Source organism: Anabrus simplex, chromosome 2 (genome assembly GCF_040414725.1).
Source record: "Anabrus simplex isolate iqAnaSimp1 chromosome 2, ASM4041472v1, whole genome shotgun sequence".
In the NCBI taxonomy this organism is placed as follows: domain Eukaryota; kingdom Metazoa; phylum Arthropoda; class Insecta; order Orthoptera; family Tettigoniidae; genus Anabrus; species Anabrus simplex.
In genome coordinates, this window is record NC_090266.1 from 1153556881 (window position 1) to 1153578527 (window position 21647).

The following is a 21647-nucleotide window of genomic DNA, read 5'->3' on the forward strand; positions in this document are numbered from 1 at the left end:
ACCAAAAACTGCAAATGGATGGTTTCCTCTGCAGAAGGCCTATTAGAAGCTGTGTATTGCACCAAGAAAATTATGCTTAATGAAGGAACTTAGCCCTTGCTCACCAACCAAGAATGGAGAAATGTGGTGATCAGAGATTAGACCAGGATTGGTATGAGATCCAACACCAAACTCAAAAGAATATAAAGAACCTCTGGGCAAAACGAGCAGTACGACCACATTCTGGATGTTCATGCATTTGCTCTTAGAAGTTCCTGGTTTGTGGCTGGAATAATTTTCAGACAGTCATTTCCTCTCATTCCCATCCATAACCCTCTGCCTGTCCCCTGATTACATTGAAGAAATTCTTGATACTGTTGGTAGGTACTGTAGACTTGTTGGGACCTGCTTTCTTCTAGTAGATGACAGTGAAAGACCTCATCGTACTATCATGGCAGACAAGTATCTTCAACGACACATCTGCCAAAGAGACTAGTTTGCATAATTCCCTGGTATGATTCCAATCGAGCAAGCATGGGGCATGCTGAAAGTGGCAATTTTTACTGCATCAGCTGCACTTGCTACTCTTATAGCTCACTGATCCTGTTTCGTATAGGAGTTGGACCATTTGCCACGAGAGTAATGTGGTGACCTGGTTCAAAACATGTCTTGTAAGATGTAAGGGCTAATTTGAGAACAATGAGGATATATCCATTACTAAGGCACAATCACCTCTGGATGTATACATTTTTTTGCAATGTCAACACTGCGATTGCTTGGCTGCAGCAAAGGCTTCCTTAGGAATCTGTCCTGCTCACTGGAAAATTGCTGATGCAAAAACAGCACAACTGGAAAGTGTATGACCCCAGATAATGTCCTTCGCCATTGAGAAGAGATGAAAATTATTGTGCACAACAGTAAGTGAATAAAAAGCATGAGGAATCGCTTCTAAGTTGTCATGAAGGAACCTCTGAGGAAGGGCTGTCCAATGAGCAGGAGCATTATCATGATGGGAAAGCACAACTGCACATCTCTGTGGCCATTTAGAGTTCCTGTTAGAAACTTCATCCTCTGAACCTCTGTGGGAGGCAGCTGTCACCATTACACCATTAGGAATGTAATATGCGAGGAACACTCCTTTACTATTCCAAAACATAGCCATCCTCATTTTTTCAGCACTGTCAGTAACCTGAAATTTCATCTGTGTTGGTGGATGTGTGTTTCCATTGCTTTGACTGCCATTTGATTTGAGGATTGAAGAACAGAATTCATGTCTCATCCATCATGACAGTTCGTGAAATGAAAGCAATATTCATTAGCGGCATCACGTGCTAAGATCGATTGACACGTTACCATGCTTGCAGCCTTGTTCGTCAGTTGGTATTCATGACACTCATCTGGAGGAAATCTTCACATATTTAGATTATTATTGTGAAGGATGATATGCACCAATCCTGCAGAAATGCCACCTTAGAAGACAATCTCCTCTACTGTCAAGTGACTGTACTTCATAACCTGTTGCTCCACTCAGGCAATCTTGGTTTCAGGTAGCCTGGTGCATGTCCGTGGCTGCTTCGTTTTGTTCACGTGTGAATTTCTTCCTTCATTAAATTTTCTCGCCCACAGATGCACGTTTTGACATCTACACCACCATCACAGAGATGCCAAGTATTACAATTCAGTCGTAATAATTACGAATTACCCACCACAATTACGCCTTTACGAATCACATACCACAATTTACAATTTTTTGTTTATTTTTAAATCTAGGTGTATGAAGTGTTCAAGGGGATACACAAGGAATGCCATTACAGCTTGAGTTCTCAGAACATTATTTTGGGATTTCTCAGTAATAAGTTATACCACTTTCCTGTTCCTCATTTAAGAATTTTTCGAGTTTTCACGCTCCAAATGCAGTGTGTGCTTCCAGTACCGGAAAAATAGGCACCTGTGAAGTTGTATATCTTGCGTAGTTGTTGTCTTTGTTCGTCACATCACCAGAATTCCATGCAAGTATGCGAGTTTTTTTGTCTTTATTTTGGCGGCAAAGTGGTGACAAACTCTGTTTCATTGTGGATACTGTGTGCCTGACTGTTGAAATATTTATTTCGATTTTGGTTGTCAAATGCTAACCGTGTGTTACGAAATGCGAAAGGTTTGAAATAATGAAGATATTTCTTGTGCAGGAAAGTACCCTGATTAGTGACGCTAATACAAAAATAGTTCAAAATTTTAGGGAGGAATACTCAAAAGAATGGCCCTGTTTACTGCGTCTCTCAAAATCTCATTCACACGTGTTTTGTAGCGTGTGTAGCTGCGATTTTTCAGTTGCGCATGGTGAGGAAGAACAAGAGTGAGTTCCATGCTAATATGAACACCGAACTGTTAAGTGCTCTGTTAGTGCAGAGGATGCACATTACATCAAAAGGAAAAGCATGTCACCAGTGTACGTTTACCAAACAGTAACTACAAGCTGCTAAGGGAGCAACTACAGTACTCAACAAAAGAAATGATCATTCATCCTCCACTCAGATATGTACTGCAGATCACCTGTTACTTTAGCAGATATCATACTCTCTTTATATGCCAATCTTTGAATATTTGGTTGAATTGTATGATTTTCATTGATTTTTCAATGATATGCAAGTTAGTAAGATCTCGAAGAAAAAAATTTCTACGGCCGCCGCCACCCCACCCCCTTTCCCCCCCCCCAGGGCCCGAACGGGTGCATTATGAATTACCTTTCTTGAAAGTTGGCATCTCTGCCATCACCACATTTCTCACTCAGTTGTCTGTGAATTTCAATTGGTGTGACACTATGAAAGGGGAGAAATCAGATGATTGCACACCATTTCTAGAATGTGAAAGTCTCTGTTTCAAATATCTGAAATGTCTGCAGTTGCAGCTGCTGCCACACGTTTTGTGAGGTAGAGGTGCTGCCATCTGTATCTCTTTTTCTGGAAGGATGCCCACGTGCTTTAAAAATGTCTCAAATGACTGACTGCTACCATATTGAAGAAAGGAAATTGGGAGACCTTAGAACTTGAATACACCTCAAACAATATCCCAATGTTTTCTTAACACGTTCCCTGCGGCAGTGAATTTCAATGACTTAATGTTACGTCGTATCGGCCCACCGGTGACCCGATGCTGCCTTTAGTTATCGGTTCGGGTCACCGGTGACCTGACGAATTTGACTTTGTTTACTCCCTAGTATGAAATCCTAAACAATGCAAGTGCACTTGTTGTGTGCGTTATTGTTGAGGAGACATTCCAGCGTATTTACCTGTGTGACAGTGTTCCGATTCAACAACTGCGTGAAACAGAAATGACCCCGGAAATATTTGGGTCACGGGTGGGCCGATCAAAACTAGCAGTATGCCTCGATCCTTTACTTCAATTGGAACACTATGTTGCCATTAGTTAACAGCAATTGGTAACTAGGACGTAGTTACTAACTTCGCAATTCTGGGAAGTTCACACCGACGGATAAGGGTAACATGTTTCGGGGCACATGGTGACCCGAACCGCACGGAACGTGGTATAGGCCCACCCCAGTGCTGTCCTAACCCTCTTTCTTTTCCTTGCCACTGGTGTGTCGGAATGTGAAAGCTCCATACCTAAAGACGGACGTGAAATTGCTTGTAAATATTATATACGGCAGATAATAAATATGTCAGTAACTACTCCAATAACCTCTATTGGATTTCCTAAGAGCAATGTAGAAAGCAGATATCAGAAGGGTGGTACTCCTTAAACAACAATCTACGATCTGCGGGCAGCAACACTCTAGGCTTCATTCGCCGTAACCGCACTAAGCGATTCCCGCGTAAAAATATAGGTCAGACAACAATCGGGACTCAGGGTGACCCGAAGCGATATGAATGGAAGATGAAGAAAACTTTCTTCGGGTCACCGGTGGGCCGATCAAAACTAGCAGTATGCCTCGATCCTTTGCTTCAATTGGAACACTATGTTGCCATTACTTAACGGAAATTCGTAACTAGGACGAAGTTACTTACTTCGCAATTCTGGGTAGTTCACACCGACGGATAAGAGTAACATGTTTTGGGGCACATGGTGACCCGAACCGCACGGAACATGTTAAGGTATGAAAATGTTATAAAATGTTATAATTTAGTTCAGTTTGTGTCTTTAAAAAAAAAAAATTGGAAGTTGGGAAGTTTGTTCAGTCTTTTTTATTGTTCTTGGAATCTGATGTTTTTTCCAAGAATATTTGGATAGTTGAGAAGTTTCTGTGTATCTACCTATAAGAAATAATTGGTCAGTATTTTGTGCCTTGACAGTAGGTGTACACATACTGTTAAAACTAATTTATAGGTGTCTCTTTAGCAGTCTGCCAACAGCCATAGCCATGTTGAAACACCGGATCCCGTGAGATCTCCGAAGTTAAGCAACATTGGGCGTGGTCAAGATTTGGATGGGATACCACGTGCTGTTGGTGGGGGGTAAGGGTATGGAGGAGCGAAAAGGAACTGGCCACACTACCGCCCGTAAACTCCGGCTCAGGCAAACCTCTGTGGAGGTTCGGACCTGCCTTCGGGCAAAATACACCCTTACCTTACCTTTTAGCAGTCTAGTAGTAAGTTCCTAGCATTGATAACCAATGTGCATTCCATATAAAGTCTTGTTGTTTGAAAATATATGAAATGTTGCAACTAGTTCCAAGAAGGCATTTAACTATGTCAACTGTTCTTCCTGACTATCAAATATGAAAGATCAAATAGGACATTTTCTGTGCATGGAATCATTTTTTTAAAATTAAAAGTGGAAAAACTTTGTACAGATGTGTAAAACCATTTGTATAGTATACAGAGAAAAGTCTCTTCATGGATCAGCAGCTTAGAGGTGGTTGTGGAATATTCAGGTTAAGATATTAAAGGCGTTCTTTATTATGAGCTCCTCTTTCAGAGGATTACTTTGGATGTGTACTACGGCCAGTTAGACAGCTTGCATCAAAGCATCAAACTGAAGTTTTTCATAATTAGTGATCAAGATTATCAGGTTTCTTCCACCAAGGAAAGCAAGGCATTGTGTCTCTGTGGTCATCCTTAGAATATTGCAACTGATAATTTCTGCATTTTCATCAGAAAAATTGGTGCAATCTGATTTCCACTTGTTTTGCTCTGTAACAAATTCTTTGAATGGAAAAGCTTCGATTTTAATATTGTCCAACCTCACTTGACTGACTTCTTCACCTCCAAACATGCTCATACTCCTTTCTGCGAAGATGGAAATTTAATTAAAAAGCGTATTTTTTTTATGTGTCTTCCTACTGCTTATGGTCTTGACAGATGCTAGGGTGTAAGAATTTTTTCATGCAAAAGGTTTTTCTTTTCTTTTCTTTTCTTTTCTTTTCTTTTCTTTTCTTTCGGAAGCCAACAACATGGAGAAATCGCATTTTAAATACTCTAATGCCACTGACCTCAACCTGAATCGGACGTCTATCTTGGAAACTGATGTCAATGACTGACTGTGGTAAAGAGGCAGGCATGGACTTTTAAAATTTACAGTGAAGTAGGCAAAAATCGTAGAATAAAATGAAAGTTCCTTTGATGAAGAATGAATTTTTCTTACTCGCGTAATTTCTTTTCCCCTTTAGGAAATGGTCATAACTTTCTGGGCTATTTTATTTTTGAACACCTCTTACTGTGAATGCGTATGTTTCCTAGAGAGAAATGTGGAAAGAACGGGATAAGGAATTCAGCCAAATAAGCAGAAAACTCATTCTCTAAATCATCTAATGTTACTTCAGTAATGTCACAGCACTTTTTTCTTTGCACACATAATTTTATATCCTCGGTGTTATTTCATTGATGAAATGTTTGGAATTTGTGCAAAATCAAAATAATGATTGTATTATAAACTGGAAAATATGGTATGTGGAGTTGTGGTTTATAACAGTATAAGAAAACAAGTTTCTTAGTTTTGTTTGCCTGTTGATTTTTAGATCAGTCACAGAACCTGTAGCTTTACATGTAATCCAGACCAAGGGGACATGTATTTTCATTTCTAATATCCCACTTGCATCTACATGCATTGACTAGGATTTGAGTTGTGGCCTTGTTTGTGAAAAGCCAATGATAATGTCACTCAGCTGTCACGTCCCTGCATTCTGCAAGTAATTCTGTAAGAATAGAAACTTGAGATTTCTGAAAGAAGAAGTCATGTCCCCGTGGTTTGGATGCCATGTAAATCTACAGATACTGTGATTCACAGTCAACAGATTTGTCAACTAAAACTCCAAGCTTGCTTACTTATCATAGGAAATAGAAAGTTAGATTGAAATAGACAAAATTTAGATTGTGTTATAGCATATTTAAAGGAAATATATATATATATATATATATATATATAATACTAGCAGTTGCCTGTGGCTTCGCTCGCATGGATTTAGTAAAATAATAAAAGTAATCGTTCCTCGGTACTGTTCTAAGACATTATCTGAAAATCCCTAAAGTATAAACATTCACAGACAAATTGAGTTTCATTTACCCCGGAAACTCTTTGTAAACCACATTTGTGTTATTGCATTTTGGGGCTAAGATGATAATGTAACATAGAACTGTACATATGAGAAACGGTCTTCTCTTAAATCGGAAAAAAAAGTTTATTTTTGAAGTAGATTCCAAATATCTATCTCCACGTCGTTAACATTTTCAGTTTTTGAGATAGGCTATAAGAATCCCCATAAAAAGAATTTAACCCCTTTATCAGTCCATCCCATTTTCTGAATACAAAAAGAAATACATGTTCCTTTACTTTTAAAGGAGATTCCAAATACTAATTTTCGCATATGTAACGTCATCAGTTTGTGAGATATAAGCATCCGCATTAAAAATGATTCACTTCATTTTTCACTTCTTTTCAACCCGTTAAGTGCCTTTTCCGAAAACAAAAAGTACGTGTTCCTGTATTTTTGAAGGACTATACAAATACCAAGTTTCATGTCTGTAACATGTTAAGTTTTAGACATATACTGTAGATATACCAGTACTCATTTACAAAATTCACCCACTTTTTCAATTCTTTTCAACCCCTTAAGTGGATTTTCCGAAACAAAAAAGGACGTGTTTCTTTATTTTTAAAGGAGATTCAAAATACAGTACTGAATTTCACGTCAGTAACACTTTCAGTTTTTGAGATATAAGTATCCTCATAAAATGAATTCAACTTCTTCTTCCCTTTTTCCACCCTCTCTCCCTTTAAGTGGACTTTCTGAAAACAAAAAATATGTGTTTCTTTATGTTTGAAGGAGATTCAAAATACCAACTTTCACGCCTGTAACATCTTCAGTTTCTGAGATATAAGTATCCTCTTAAACAGAATTCAACTTTTTCTTTACTTATTTTTACCCGTCGCCCCCCCCCCCTCCCAAAAGTCGATTTTCCGGAGGAAAGAGGTGTTTATTTTTAAAGGAGATTCCAAATACCAAGTTTCGCATCTGTAACGCCTTTATCTTTTAGAGATATAAGTATCCTCATACAAATATTTCAATTCTTTCCCCCCGTAATGTTTTTCAGAAAACAAAATAAGATGCGTTTCTTTATTTCTAAGGGAGATTACAAACACCAATTTTCATGTCTGTAACCATTAGTTTTTGAGATATAAGTATCCACATAAAAAGAATTCAAATTTTTCACTTCCTTTCAATCTCCATCCTTAATTGGATTTTCCAAAATCAAAGGAATATGTGTTACTTTACTCTTAAAGGGGATATCAAACACCAATTTCCATGTCTGCAACATCTGTAGTTTTTGAGATATAAGTAGACTCATACAAATAATTTAACTAATTTTTCAATTTTTTCTCCCCTGCGTAAGTGGATTTTCCGAAAACAAAAAATGTGCATTTCCTTATGAGATTCCAACCACCAGTTTTTACGTCTATAACGTCTTCATTTTTGATATATCAGTATCCTAATACAAAGAATTCAACCCACTTTTCAGTTCTTTCTACCCGCCCCTCCCCCCACCCCCCCCCACCCCCAAGTGGTTTCTCCGAAAACAAAAAATATGTGTTATTTTTGAGAGGGATTCAAAGTACCAATTTTCACTCATGTAACATGTTAAGTTGTCACTCATTGTAAAAATTCACCGCCTTTTTTTTTTTTTGTTCCCCTTAAGTGGATTTTCCGAAAAAAATTGTCTATCTCTTTACTTTTACAGGAGATTCCAAGTACCAGTTTTCAAGTCTGTAACATGTTATGTGTCTGAGGTATATTGTAGGCCTAGATATATATTTTTTAAATTCCACCCCGTTTGTCACTCCCATTCACCCCCTATTCATTGGATTTTTCAAAAACAAAAAATATGCATTTCTTTTTACAAAAGAAAATATTTATAAAATCCTCCTATCAATACAATTAAAGTCATCTGTTAGATGAAGCAAAGTCTATACATGTTTCAGCCTAATCTCAAGGCCATCTTCAGTAGTAAAACAAATGTTACATAATATACAAACAAATTAAAAAACGTAATGATGTGAAGTGACAGTGATCATGATAAGTGAGTTAAAAACACATTGAGGTGCAAAGTCCTCTCGTCTAATAGATCTTGCTGGCTGTTAAATAAAACATTATGCTGAGGAGTGTAGTGAGACCGTCAATACTACGAATAAAACGTGTAACATCTGTAATGAGAAAAAAGGAATGTATGAGTGGATGAAGAACAAGTTAAAAATGATGTACGAAAAGAAAACTCATATGACTTACTTGTAACTAAAAGTTGTCGTCTCGAATGGAGATGACCTTGTCGGTCTCAAGTCACATTGACAACTAAGCCTGTGTGTGGCTTACTGTGTATCTGTGTCGATGTGGTTGGGAGGGGTAATGGAGGGGGAGGGGCAGGGAGGGAGGGACGTTGTGATTCGCGGAAGGAGGGTGGAAGGGCGGGTCTTGTTCTAGAAGATCCTGCATTACGAACAGAAAGGTCCCTTACTTAATATACTAGAGAATATATATATAGATATCGACCAATATAACAATCCCGTCTATAACTTAAATGAAATCAACGAAAAGAAAAATATTTTATTGGAAATCTTTGTCCCGCTCATCTGCGAACAGTTCATTAATAAAAAAGAGTTTCACTACCGACATTCTAGAACAAGACCCGCCCTTCCACCCTCCTTCCGCGAATCACAACGTCCCTCCCTCCCTGCCCCTCCCCCTCCATTACCCCTCCCAACCACATCGACACAGATACACAGTAAGCCACACACAGGCTTAGTTGTCAATGTGACTTGAGACCGACAAGGTCATCTCCATTCGAGACGACAACTTTTAGTTGCAAGTAAGTCATATGAGTTTTCTTTTCGTACATCATTTTTAACTTGTTCTTCATTCACTCATACATTCCTTTTTTCTCATTACAGATGTTACACGTTTTATTCGTAGTATTGACGGTCTCACTACACTCCTCAGCATAATGTTTTATTTAACAGCCAGCAAGATCTATTAGACGAGAGGACTTTGCACCTCAATGTGTTTTTAACTCACTTATCATGATCACTGTCACTTCACATCATTACGTTTTTTAATTTGTTTGTATATTATGTAACATTTGTTTTACTACTGAAGATGGCCTTGAGATTAGGCTGAAACATGTATAGACTTTGCTTCATCTAACAGATGACTTGAATTGTATTGATAGGAGGATTTTATAAATATTTTCTTTTGTAAAGTGATAACCGTCAATACGGAATGAGATTCATAACTTGCTATGCATTTCTTTATTTTTAAAGGAGATCCCAAATACCAATTTTCATGTCTGTAACATCTTCAGTTTTTGAGATATAAGTATCCTCATAAAAGGTGTTCAACCACTTTTCACTCCTTTTTCAGACCCCTTAATGGGATTTTCCAAAAACAAAAAATACGTGTTTCTTTATTTTTAAAGGGGAGATTCCAAATACCAATTTTTACGTCTATATTCTTTTAAATTTTTGAGATATAGATATCCTCATTTTAAAAAGTGATGGAATATCCAAAAATCCTCCCCTAGCGAGCACCTACATGTTAATATGAATGTATTCCCAAAATTTCATTTCTTTATGTCCAGTAGTTTTGGCTCGGCGATGATGAATCAGTCAGTCAGTCAGGACAAGTTACTTTATATATATAGATGTATAATATACGTATAATCCTTTATTCAGGAAACTGATCCTCAATGTGTTTGCCATAAGACACCGTATTATACAATTTTTATGTTTTTGAATATAAATGGTTCCTTAAAAGAAGCACTGAGCCACGCACAGCCACCTCGGCAATCATGGCTAGGTGGCTTTCCTTGCGCGCAAACTTCTTCCACAACTCGGCCATCATCCCTGGTATCGTACCTCTTGAACACACTAAGAATCTGTAGGCGGTGATGGAATTCATGTGATATTTCTCCATTATGTAATTGGATACTGGAATGCATTTCATTTTTTGCCTGATACTAGACGTACTGTTGGGTCCAGTATTACAGATCGTTCTCTCTGTTTATCGATGGCGAGATTATCTACTCTTCTCGTGCTACCGTTTTCAGCTAAGCAGTTCACTTCTTCATATACTTTCCACCCGTTATCGCAAAAGGCTTTTGCAAAAAGCCCACGCATTGTGTGATGGCGAGTATTTCTAAGCAATGCTCCTCATTACTTAGCCTTTCCGTTATAGCTTTGCCATTTGTTTTTGTTGTAGTTTTTCCCATAGCAATGTTCAAATTATGAAAGCAGTCAGATTTTTCTTTCTTAGTATTTCTTCCACAAAGTATTTTAATGGAGTTTTGTGTATGGAATTACTCTCCCTAAGTAGTTTCTACAGTGTCTTATTTTGTGAGGTTTTAAAAATAATCATTAATCTTTGAGAAATATACTTTCTTTCAGAACCACGGCAATCTCACACAACAATCGCGGTGGTTGATCATCATTCAGATGGTACATACGTCCTGAAAGCGCTGAAGCAAAAACTCTTTGTTGATGGTTTATGTTACCTTCTGCAGGAGATTTATGGAATTGAAAATAAAAATGTTGACAACAGCAAGGTATGGTACACACTTTCTGTCTTAATTACATTATTGAATGCTGAAATCACATTCGACTGTTGTGAGATTAGAGAACATGGTCCATGAAACAAATTTGACATTTGATGGGGTACTTTTAACCCTCTTGAATTCAACTTATCTGTAGGGGTCTACTCAAAGAAGCTTGGTCATCTTTTTTATGTTTTGGAACCAAAAATGTTTAAAGAAACAACACACTATCAATTTAAAACATATTCAAATGACAAAGATCTCTCCAATCTAGATGTACTTGAGTTTATTTTTCTTTCTTTCTTTCTTTCTTTCTTTCTTTCTTTCTTTCTTTCTTTCTTTCTTTCTTTGATCTTGTCCAGCTGTGGACCACAGGAAGTAACTTTATGATTTTCTTCTTCCTCTTGCCTTCCTCTATTTCCAGTATTTCTTCATTCTTTCCTCCATCCAGACACATTTCCTTTGCTTCTTCTCTTACTCCTCAAACCCCCAAAACTCCTTAATCCTATTTCCGAAAATGGCTCTGTCTAATATCTTGTTTCTTGCGATACCCAGCTCATCTATATCCTGTTTCAATGAACCATCTGATTTGTATTTTGGGATTTTTATCAAAACTATCAAATATTCTCTTCATTAGCCTCTCCGGATTCATCCAGACCAAGTGGTTATGAAAGGAAATGATCCTTGTTCTAATGCTCTCTGAAAGCTTTTCATTTTTCAAATATTTTTTAATAAAGCTTTTTATTGTTATCGACAACATATGAAGAAAATTTCTTCTTCCTAGCCTTTTCCCAATTACGTACGGTCGGCAATTTGTGTTTGTTCAGCCCGTTTTTACAGACGGATGGTTTTCTTGACGTGAACCAAAGGGGAGGGCTATATTCACTATTGTATGTTTCTGTGGTGAGTTGTAATGTAATGTGATGTGTTATATGTAATTGGTGGTGTGCTTTAAGACAAACACAAGCACCCAAGCAACAAGCAGTGTTAATATCCCCAACTCAGTTGAGAATTGAGCCTGGGACCCTTTGAACTGTATGCTGACCATTCAGCCAACGAGCTGGACAAACAAAGAAATAAACTATAAATAGATATTCTATGACAGAAATATCACATAATGTTATCAGTATGATTTGTGTACTAAAATTCACTCCGTAAGTATGACACTGAAAATTTATTTAATGTTTACATCGCTTCCATCCATCTCATCTTCTTTGTTGTCAGATATCCTGTAGGCATGTGTGACAGTAGGGATCTCATCATGAGTACAGTCATCAGTCCCAACATAATCGGAAAAACTTTTGACAATAAAGTCAGTATCATCATCTTAAAGTCCGACTCATTGGCTGAATGGTCAGCGTACTGGCCTTCGGTTCAGAGGGTCCCGGGTTCGATTCCCGGCCGGGTCGGGGATTTTAACCTTAATTGGTTAATTCCAATGGCCCCGGGGCTGGGTGTTTGTGCTGTCCCCAACATCCCTGCAACTCACACAGCACAAATAACACTATCCTCTACCACAATAACACGCAGTTACCTACAAATGGCAGATGCCGCCCACCCTCATCGGAGGGTCTGCCTTACAAGGGCTGCACTCGGCTAGAAATAGCCACACGAAATTATTATTATTATCATCTTAAAGCACGGAAACTCAATCATTCAACCTTGAAATTGTCTGAGCAATTAAAATAAAAACACTGACAAGCGGACGTACGAAAGGAATAATAAATGTATATACCGGATGTATCTAAATAATTAATTGCGTTGACCACATGTCACCTTGTAATCTACTGGCCTTCGGGCTGAGCAGCGGTTGCTTGGTAGGCCAAGGGTCATTAGGGTTGTAGCGCCATGGGGTATGATTTTATTTTTAGACAAAATAAAAGAAGCATTCCAAGACTGCATATTGGAACACTCATTAAGCTCGTGGAAGTAATAGACGTGTTGGAAAGAATAAAATTGGATTTGTTTTGATTGGCGGAAATGAGATGGAAAGGAGAATGCTGGAGAGAATTGAGAAGAGGTTGTAAATTATACTATAGTAGAACCTCAATAATTCGAAATCGGTTAATTCAAAATCCCACCTAATTCGAAGGAGGTCTCGTTCCCGGAAACACAAGATACAGTTTTGCAGGTTATTTAAATTGTTTAATTCGAAATACGGATAATTCGTAATTCGAGGTACAATGCCGGCCCCATTACCGAAATTCAGACTTTTAATTCGAAACTGCCTTTACATTTTAAAACAATAGTATGTTAGAGTAATTTCAACTCTAAATGTATCCGCGTCATAATAGAACGCGTGTTCTGGAACGTGGAGGGGTACGGAAGCTTTCCGCATTTACACTCACTTCGGTGGGTCTGCAGTGCGCTTCATGATTACTAAGTTGAATGAAATTTGAATTCTTTTGTATTCAACCCTTCAAGGAACGCCGTAATATCACGCAACAGGCAGTGTGTGGAAAAACAGAATCCGCGAACACTGGCGGTGCCGACAGTTGACGAATAAAAGTGGCTCATATAATAAATTCGTAGGCACTGAACAATATTGTCATTGCCTGTCTTAAAGGAGAAAGTGCCAGCCAGGGAATCGTACAAGAGTGGGGGATGGGGGTCATTGTAGTGCGTTGCAATGCACATGGAAGCGAGAAACTTTATCCCCTCGTCATAGGAAAGTTCGATAAGCCACAATGTTTTAAGGGCGTCGGCCACTTCCCATGCCAGCACAAAACATCTAAAAATGCAAACAGTACAGAAATCCAAAAAATAATGCATTTGCACAGGGGAACCAGCATAATTTATCCTCGTCTTTGTGTGATTTTTTTCTTTCGTTGCGTGAGTTTGTTTGTCAGTGATTTATCCAAGTGCATTATTATTGAACATTGTAAATGCACCTTGTTGGATACATGTCGGAAATATTTTTTTTCCCTGGCATTTGAAAGGTTTAATCTGTGAATCGAGGTGGTTGCCTGTATTAATGGGTCTTAGAATACTTCGTGACGCGGCAAGTGTTTACATTTCTGAAACGGAAGAGAAGTGCCATGGCGGGAAATCGTACAAGGATAGAGTCATAGGAAAGTTCGATTTTAAGGCCATGGGGTACTTTCTGTGTAAATACAAGGCATCTAAAATGCATACAGTATAGTAATCCAATGAATAAAGCACTTGCACATGGGAGCCAGCATAGATTTCTCCTTGTCTTTGAATCATGCTTTTTTTTTTTTTTTTTTTTTTCTTCTTTCTTTCATTGCGTGAGGTTGTTTGCCAGTGAGATATCCAAGTGCATTATTTGAATACTGTAAATGCACCTTCTTGGATACATTTTGGAAATAGTTCTTTTTTCATGGCATTTGAAAGATATAAACTGTGAATCAAGGTTAACTGCATGCAGTAACAGGCCTCAGAATATTTTGTAACGCAGCAAGGGTTGGTACTTCTGAATTGCGAATTGGCGGTTAATTCGAAATCACGTAATTCGAAGTCCGATTTTTTAGTCCCAACGACTTCGAATTAACGAGGCTTTACTGTATATTGGAAATGAGGAAGAATGTAGTGGGAATAGTGGTGAAAGATGTTTCGAAGGGGGAAGTAAAGGCAACACATGACAGAATAATAAGAGTTAAAATAGCACTAAAGGAAAAAATTTACTCAATTTAGCTGTATCATGTGTTTTGTGAATGAATAAATAAATAAATAAAGAAAGAAAGAAATAGAACTTGAAGGTAATGCAAATGTATACTCCACAAGCAGGCTGCACATCACAACAAATAGGAGAATTTGAAGAAGAAATGCAGAAGCAGTTGAGAGGGAAGAACATGATAGTAGTGGAGGATCTGAATGCACATGTTACCAATAACAGCAACGATACAAAAATATGCTTGGAACAGAGGGGTGGTGGAGTCGAAATGAGGAAGGTTAGAAGTTGCTGGATTTCTGCAATAGGTCTGGGTGGTTGATTGGATATTATTGGTTCAAAATGAAAGTGCCATAAAATGACCTGTTAAGTAAAGACTGGTCTTAAAAGTCAGTGGTGGACTATATCCTTTTCTTTTCATTTTTCCTTAAAGAATGGTTAAGGAGTGCAAGTGTAGGAACTGTGGGTGTGGACAGGCATTAAGGAGTATGAGGAGTTGGAGAGTTTGAGGGAGATAATTAGGATTCTCTCAGAAGACAAGAAGGTAGGCCTCCCTCAAACACTGTACAGGATACAGTAGGTGTAAAAGAGGGATGGGAAGGAAAGTGGGTATTGTAGAAGACAGGTGGTCGAATGTTCTAAGGGGAAGGAGATTGCAGGCTAAAGGCACTATTCACGATCAGAATTCAGGACAGGTGTCTGTGAGAAATCGACACAAGTCACTGCAGGTAGAACAACAGAAAGAAGATGAGGAACAGGGAACTTTTGCTGAGAAGTTTGCAAGTAAGAGGAAGGGAAAAGGTAAGAAAGGGAAATGTAGAGGATAGGAAAGGACATGCGGAACAGGGTCATGGGGAAGAAAAGGGAGGAGGAAGTAGCTTCTGCAGCTGTCAGGAAAGATAGGGCTGACCAGGAGGGGATGGGATGAGGTGGGTAGGGTTGAGGCTCTGGTCATGGGGGATTCCATTGTTAGACGTGGGGAAAGTGTGAGGAGGAAAGGGTAGCAGGGTACTGTGTTATCCTGGAAGTAGGTTGAGGAGAGTAGAAGAGGAGGATGAGGAGGGAAAGGAGAAGGTGGTAGTGTTTCACGTTGGTACCAACAGCATAAAGCAACCAGGTATAAGTACAAACATAGTTAGGGATGTGTGGGATCTGGTAAATGCAGCACAGGTGAAATTTAAGGAAGCGGGGATTATCTGTGGAACACTGTGTAGGAGGGACACTGACTGGAAGGTGATTGGGGATTTAAATGAGACTATGAAGTGGATATGTTGGAAACTGGGACTGAGATTTCTAGATCCTAATGGGTTAGTAGGAGATAGGGATCTGCACTCAGTTGGCATTTACTTAAACCGCAGTGGTACGTATAAGTTAGGAAATTTGTTTACAGTAGAAGGGTTATAGGGAGGTACATTCAGGGAAACGGGGTGGTCTAGGGAGTGGTGATAAGGGTACAGCGATCTAAAAGTCAAGCAGGGATGACATAAAAATGTTAGTGCTCAACTGTAGAAGTATTGTAAAGAAAGGAATAAAATTAAGTAATTTAATAGATATATACTCACCAGATATTGTAATAGAAGTCGAATCATGGCTGAGAAATGATATAAGGGATGCAGAAATTTTCTCACGAAATTGGAATGTATATCGTAGAGATAGGATAGGAATGGTGGAGGGGGAGTATTCACTCTAACGTGCCCTTTCAAATCAACCAAAATCTGCAATAAATTGTTTTCTACCTGCTCTTCTGCCTTGCACACCGCCATCATCATATTCCCACTAAACACTGAGCTGGCTGTACTTTCAGCTTTCTTCACCACGTCACCTGTGACATCATCAAACTTTCTTGATGCTTGCTTTCTGTTCGAGGATATTCCTCCTGTCCTATAAATGGGCTGAATATTGCCCTGACAACAGTCCAGCTGCGATTGTGGTTTGGTGTGGAGAGACTCTGCCTGAAGTCCGTGTTCTATACATGTAATCTTTTATTTTTCCATCCAACTGGAAAGATTCATCATGTGTGAGGCCTGGGTGAGCTAACGAACTCATATTTATGTAAAGGGACATTGAAATCCCTATCACCTTTCAGGCTTCTGCAAAAACTTTCAATCTTCCTCTTTTGGTGATTTGTGTTTGCTTTCTCAGTGAGAGAACTTAATCTCCTATTATACTAAAATTAACTTTGTGGAACACTACTTTATGACAAGATGTGGTCAAAAAGTTTCATTCTATTCAAATTCACCTAATTTAAATCTGTGTACCGTGTCCTTGTGCTTTCTCTTATTTTAAATGCAGCTATACTCTTATGCAGGATTCAATTTCCTTTTTCCCTGCCTCTTCCTTTCCTTTCCTGTTGGTTTCTCAAGGATAGATGTCTCTTTTATTCTGTGTTTTCACTTGAAGAATGTTTTTTAAACACGCTGGAGTTGTAATTTAATTGTGGCCTTTTTTTAGATATATCGACCCGCAGCACGTACATTATGAAGAGTGAGAATGCCTTGACAGTATTCACACAATACTGCACATTAGATGACAGAACCTTACCGGCCAAAGTTCTAAGTTAAAATATTTCACATAGGAGGTTTTGCCCCATCAGTGACGATATATTAAATGGAATAAACGTTCAGATTTTTCAAAAAGGTGGCTTTCCAGGAGTCGTTGCTCCTATTGATGGAACTCGCATCCCTACTAAAAGTATTCCGCAACAGAAAAACATTCTTTTAAGTTTTCACTAAATGTACTTATAGTTGCAGGACCTAATGAAGAAATCTTCGATATACAGTGAAACTCAGTTAAGAAGTTCCCGCCTAAGAAGTGTGATATTCTTGGTCCCTTGATCAGTTGCATTAAGATTTATGTATATTTTTCCCGTTTAAAGTGTTCTGTTGTAAATATATTTCCCGGTTAAACAGTTCAGATTTTAGAGTGCCTTGAGATAGAAAACGTCCACTCAAAGCAGCCCATGGTTAGAACCCTCCAGTCTCTGCACAAGTTGCACCCTGTGTTAGACCGTTTGTGCACTCGCGGTGTGTCTCTGGTGTCATGGAACCTGTACAGGCTTGCCAAGGCCATATGACGTCACGCTATGACAACACGGACACCAGATGCTCACTCTCACCTAGTGGAATCGAATCGAACCCATCAGTCAAAATTTCCACTCCACTGTTCCATCTAGCAGAATAGAATCGAACAGGATTCTACGTGGGAAACATAAAGCACGCAATGGATGGTTTGATAAAACTTTAATGCAGTAATTTGCAGGCCGCGACAGGGTGAAGTCGTTAATCGAGGTGGCCTAAACATTAATTAAAAACCGTAAAGTGTATTCGTCCACAACATTACTGTTAACCTACCACAAAATTGAATATTCTAACCTATTTGATTTTACATTCCCTTGCTTATTTCCTTCCAGGCATTCCCTCTTCCGTTGTTGTTGCAATAATTTTTTTTTTTTTTTCTAGGGGCTTTACGTCGCACCGACACAGATAGGTCTTATGGCGACGATGGGATAGGAATGGCCTAGGAGTTGGAAGGAAGCGGCCGTGGCCTTAATTAAGGTACAGCCCCAGCATTTGCCTGGTGTGAAAATGGGAAACCACGGAAAACCATTTTCAGGGCTGCCGATAGTGGGATTCGAACCTACTATCTCCCGGATGCAAGCTCACAGCCGCGCGCCTCTACGCGCACGGCCAACTCGCCCGGTGTTGCAATAATACTTATGGGTCTTGTCGTAGAGGAAATTTAGTTTTTGAACTAAACTGATAAGATTTTCAGTGTCCATAAGAGTGAGGTGAACAAAAACAACTTCCCGAGATCCCGACTCTATGCAGGAAACAGCCGACTTGCCAGCTGATACACATGCCGCCAAACAGCCGGCTGAAATATCCCGATCGTCTAAGAAGTTGAACGAATGTTGATAGCAAACTGGGTGGGAGGCACACAGACGCGTTGCAAATTGAAAGTTATTTTAAATTTTACCTTTATACGAGCTAAACATTGTATTATCGTGTCACTCGTAATTATTACATCGCATTATTAGAACATAGCACAAGGATGAGGAGACATGAAATAAAATTCTCGCGGTGAAAGAAACTGTTTACGTTTAGATGTGCTAGCGTTGGTACTGCGCCTTTATCACTCCCACGTAATACCCCAGATACTTTTCCATCCACTCATTTCTGCAACTTCGAACCTATTTTTTTTTCTTCATTACCAATAGCATGAAGAGGATTGAAGCGGGAAACTAAACTCAATACTGGCTTGGCCGTGCGGTACTTGCGAAACAGCCAGAAACTACGCCCGTTGCCGTGACAACCAGTAGGAATGCAGGGGAGATTTAGGTCTAGGTTCTAAAAATCTCTAAGAATAAGTTGCCAGATTTCCCATTTGCTGCCGTTATCCTTGAAGCAGGTGTCGGGGGTGTGAGGAAGATAGAAAGCACATGCTAACAAACTGTAGTACATGTCTTGTCTTTGCGTCTTGTAAGCCTAAGCTACGAATTCCCAAGCATAGTGTAGCGTTGTAATTAGTATGAATAGGAGTCGGTAAAGTTAGTTGTACTTGTAATGTCAACGTACAAACGTTTTAAGTGAAAATGAGCGGAACTCAGAGGAATGAGATCAAGCGAAAGGCACTAACAATAAAAGACAAAGTGGAGATTATAAGGAAAGTGGAGTCATCTACACTTTCCCGTGTTGCTTTGGCAAAGGAGCTACTTTGAACGGCATTATAGCGAAGAAAGAAGAGATCTTTGCTTCTGCAGGGAATACTTCAGCAAATTGCAAGGAAGTTAAATATGAAAAGTACGATGAAATAGAACAAGCTCTGCTAATATGGTTTAAACAGCAGCGAAGTTTAAACATACCTTTCAGTGGGACTATTGTGCAGGAGAAAGCCGCATGCAAATTAAGGGTACCTTTTACCGTGTCGAGCGTATGGCTGGACCGCTTTAAAAATTGAGCTAGCATCATTTACAAAACAATTTGTGGCGAAGCAGAGAGTGTAAGTGCGGAGGAAAGGGAAGCGTGGAAGGAAATGGTTCTGCCTGCTAAAATAAGCAAACCTTGCAATGTTTTTAATCTCGATGAATTCGCACTTTTTTACCAGCTTATTCCGAATCTTACCATGGGGTAAAATTAAGTAAAGTGTGAGTTACGGTACCGGTATTGGTTGGTGCTAATATGGAAGGAACTGAAAAACTACCTCAACTGATGATAGGGAACTAGGAAACCATGTTGTTTAAAAAATGTGAGGAATTTACTGTGCAAGAATACCAGCAACAAGTCAGCTTGGATGACACGTTCCCTGTTTGAAGAGTATATGCAGGCATTAGATGCGAAAATGGGGAGCCAGAACACACAAAGGCAATGTGGGAAATGGAGAGGTTTATACTTCAAGAAAGCGGTAAAAACCTGAAACAGTCAACCCTGGACAATTTCTTATCCAAGTAGGAGCATAGACTTTTGTGTTTGAAAATGTATTTAATGTCTAATGCAGTACAGAATTTACATTATGTACAGTTCCCGTTTACCGTTTTAATGTTCTTAGTATTTCTTCTTATCTCTTGTGCAAGGTTTTATATAATATGTTCCCTTCTCTTATCAAATATATTTATAATACGGTATGTTCAATTATTTTACTTTTTACTTTATCTCTAAAAATATTGTCATGATAATCGAATTTTTATATTGTGGCTTTCTGTTAGCAGCTCTTATATATCGGCCTATTTCGGTATTACAGGTCATTATCCTCATGTTTGTTCCATATTGAATGATGTTGATCACAGCAATTATACTAAGAATTATTTGTTATCCACCTATTCAATACAAATCACCTTCATTGGTGTTTACATTTTTATACAATTAATTCTTCTAAGGGACATGTTTCGCTCTTATAGAGAGCATCTTCAGCCATTAATTTTAATCTTAAAATGATGTTCGTGAACAGTTGTAAACGTATTAAAAAAGACAATAGTCAAAATTAAAATTACAGTAGTCTAAAAAAGGAAAAAGGTAAGCTATTGAACGAACTGGAAAGCCTTTATATATATTTGTATCAGAATTATAATAAGGATAAAAATCTCAATGATGTTACGGAAGTCACAAGTTCCTTACACGAATTAACACCCAAGTTACTCAATACTGTTAAATCAGAAAGGAATCCAACAGATGTTTAAGTTTTTAAATACAAAGGCTTATACCCTTCCTCCAAACGTTAAGCATGTTCCCGTCACTCGCAAGAATGCCACGCCTATACCACCAATGACGTAAAAGGGTCCGCCTATCTCCTCTCCCCTGCCAGATTCACCATTACCTTTTGTCCCATCTCCAAACGTTAAACAAGGTCCCGTCATTCGTAAATGAGCCACTCCTATACCGGTAATGACGCAGAAAGATCCGCCCATCCCCTTTCCCACTCTAGGTTCTCCACCACCTCTATCACACAAATATAATACTAGGAGTGAACTGGCAGACAAGTTAGCAATTCCAAATCAGCAGGACATACCTATCATCTCAATAATAACAAGTAAGTTCCCATTTAACCATGACAATTACACCATACGATTTTCTGACGTGTTGTGCAAATGAATGCCATCTAGTCCTCATAAGGAGGGGAGAGTTATCCCCTCCACCACCTCTATTCCTTGTTCATTCCGTCTGGTAACTTTAATGTAACTTTAAATAATAGGCTTTGAGTGGCACGTCTTCGAGACGTGTGGTGTAACTAAAGCGATATTTATAGATATGTTACTGTCAGGGTTAAATGTGATCAGTTAGAAAAGTCACACACACTCATAATATTAAATTTCCCCCTTTCTTCTTTACAGATTCCACTATATGTACAAAACTGGTCGGAGGTCAAGTACGATGTTCTATACCTCGCAAATTTGCGTAACATGACGCATGATTACGGCCTACATTTGTAAACAAGTTAAACATTATTTTCAAATAGAGCCCACATTTGACTCCTGCATTCGTTCTATGTCCTGCCTGTTATGTTTAAGGCAATAT

At 38.7% G+C, this 21647-nt stretch overlaps 1 protein-coding gene across 1 annotated transcript in view; it reads left to right on the forward strand.

Annotated features, from left to right (window-relative positions):
• Positions 1 to 21647, forward strand: part of LOC136863366 (probable E3 ubiquitin-protein ligase MGRN1) — a 159101-nt gene that overhangs the window by 62295 nt on the left and 75159 nt on the right. Inside the window, exon 7 of the mRNA XM_068226100.1 lies at positions 10864 to 11021. Coding sequence (XP_068082201.1) covers positions 10864 to 11021 — 158 coding nt within the window. The remainder of the gene's footprint in view (positions 1 to 10863; positions 11022 to 21647) is intronic.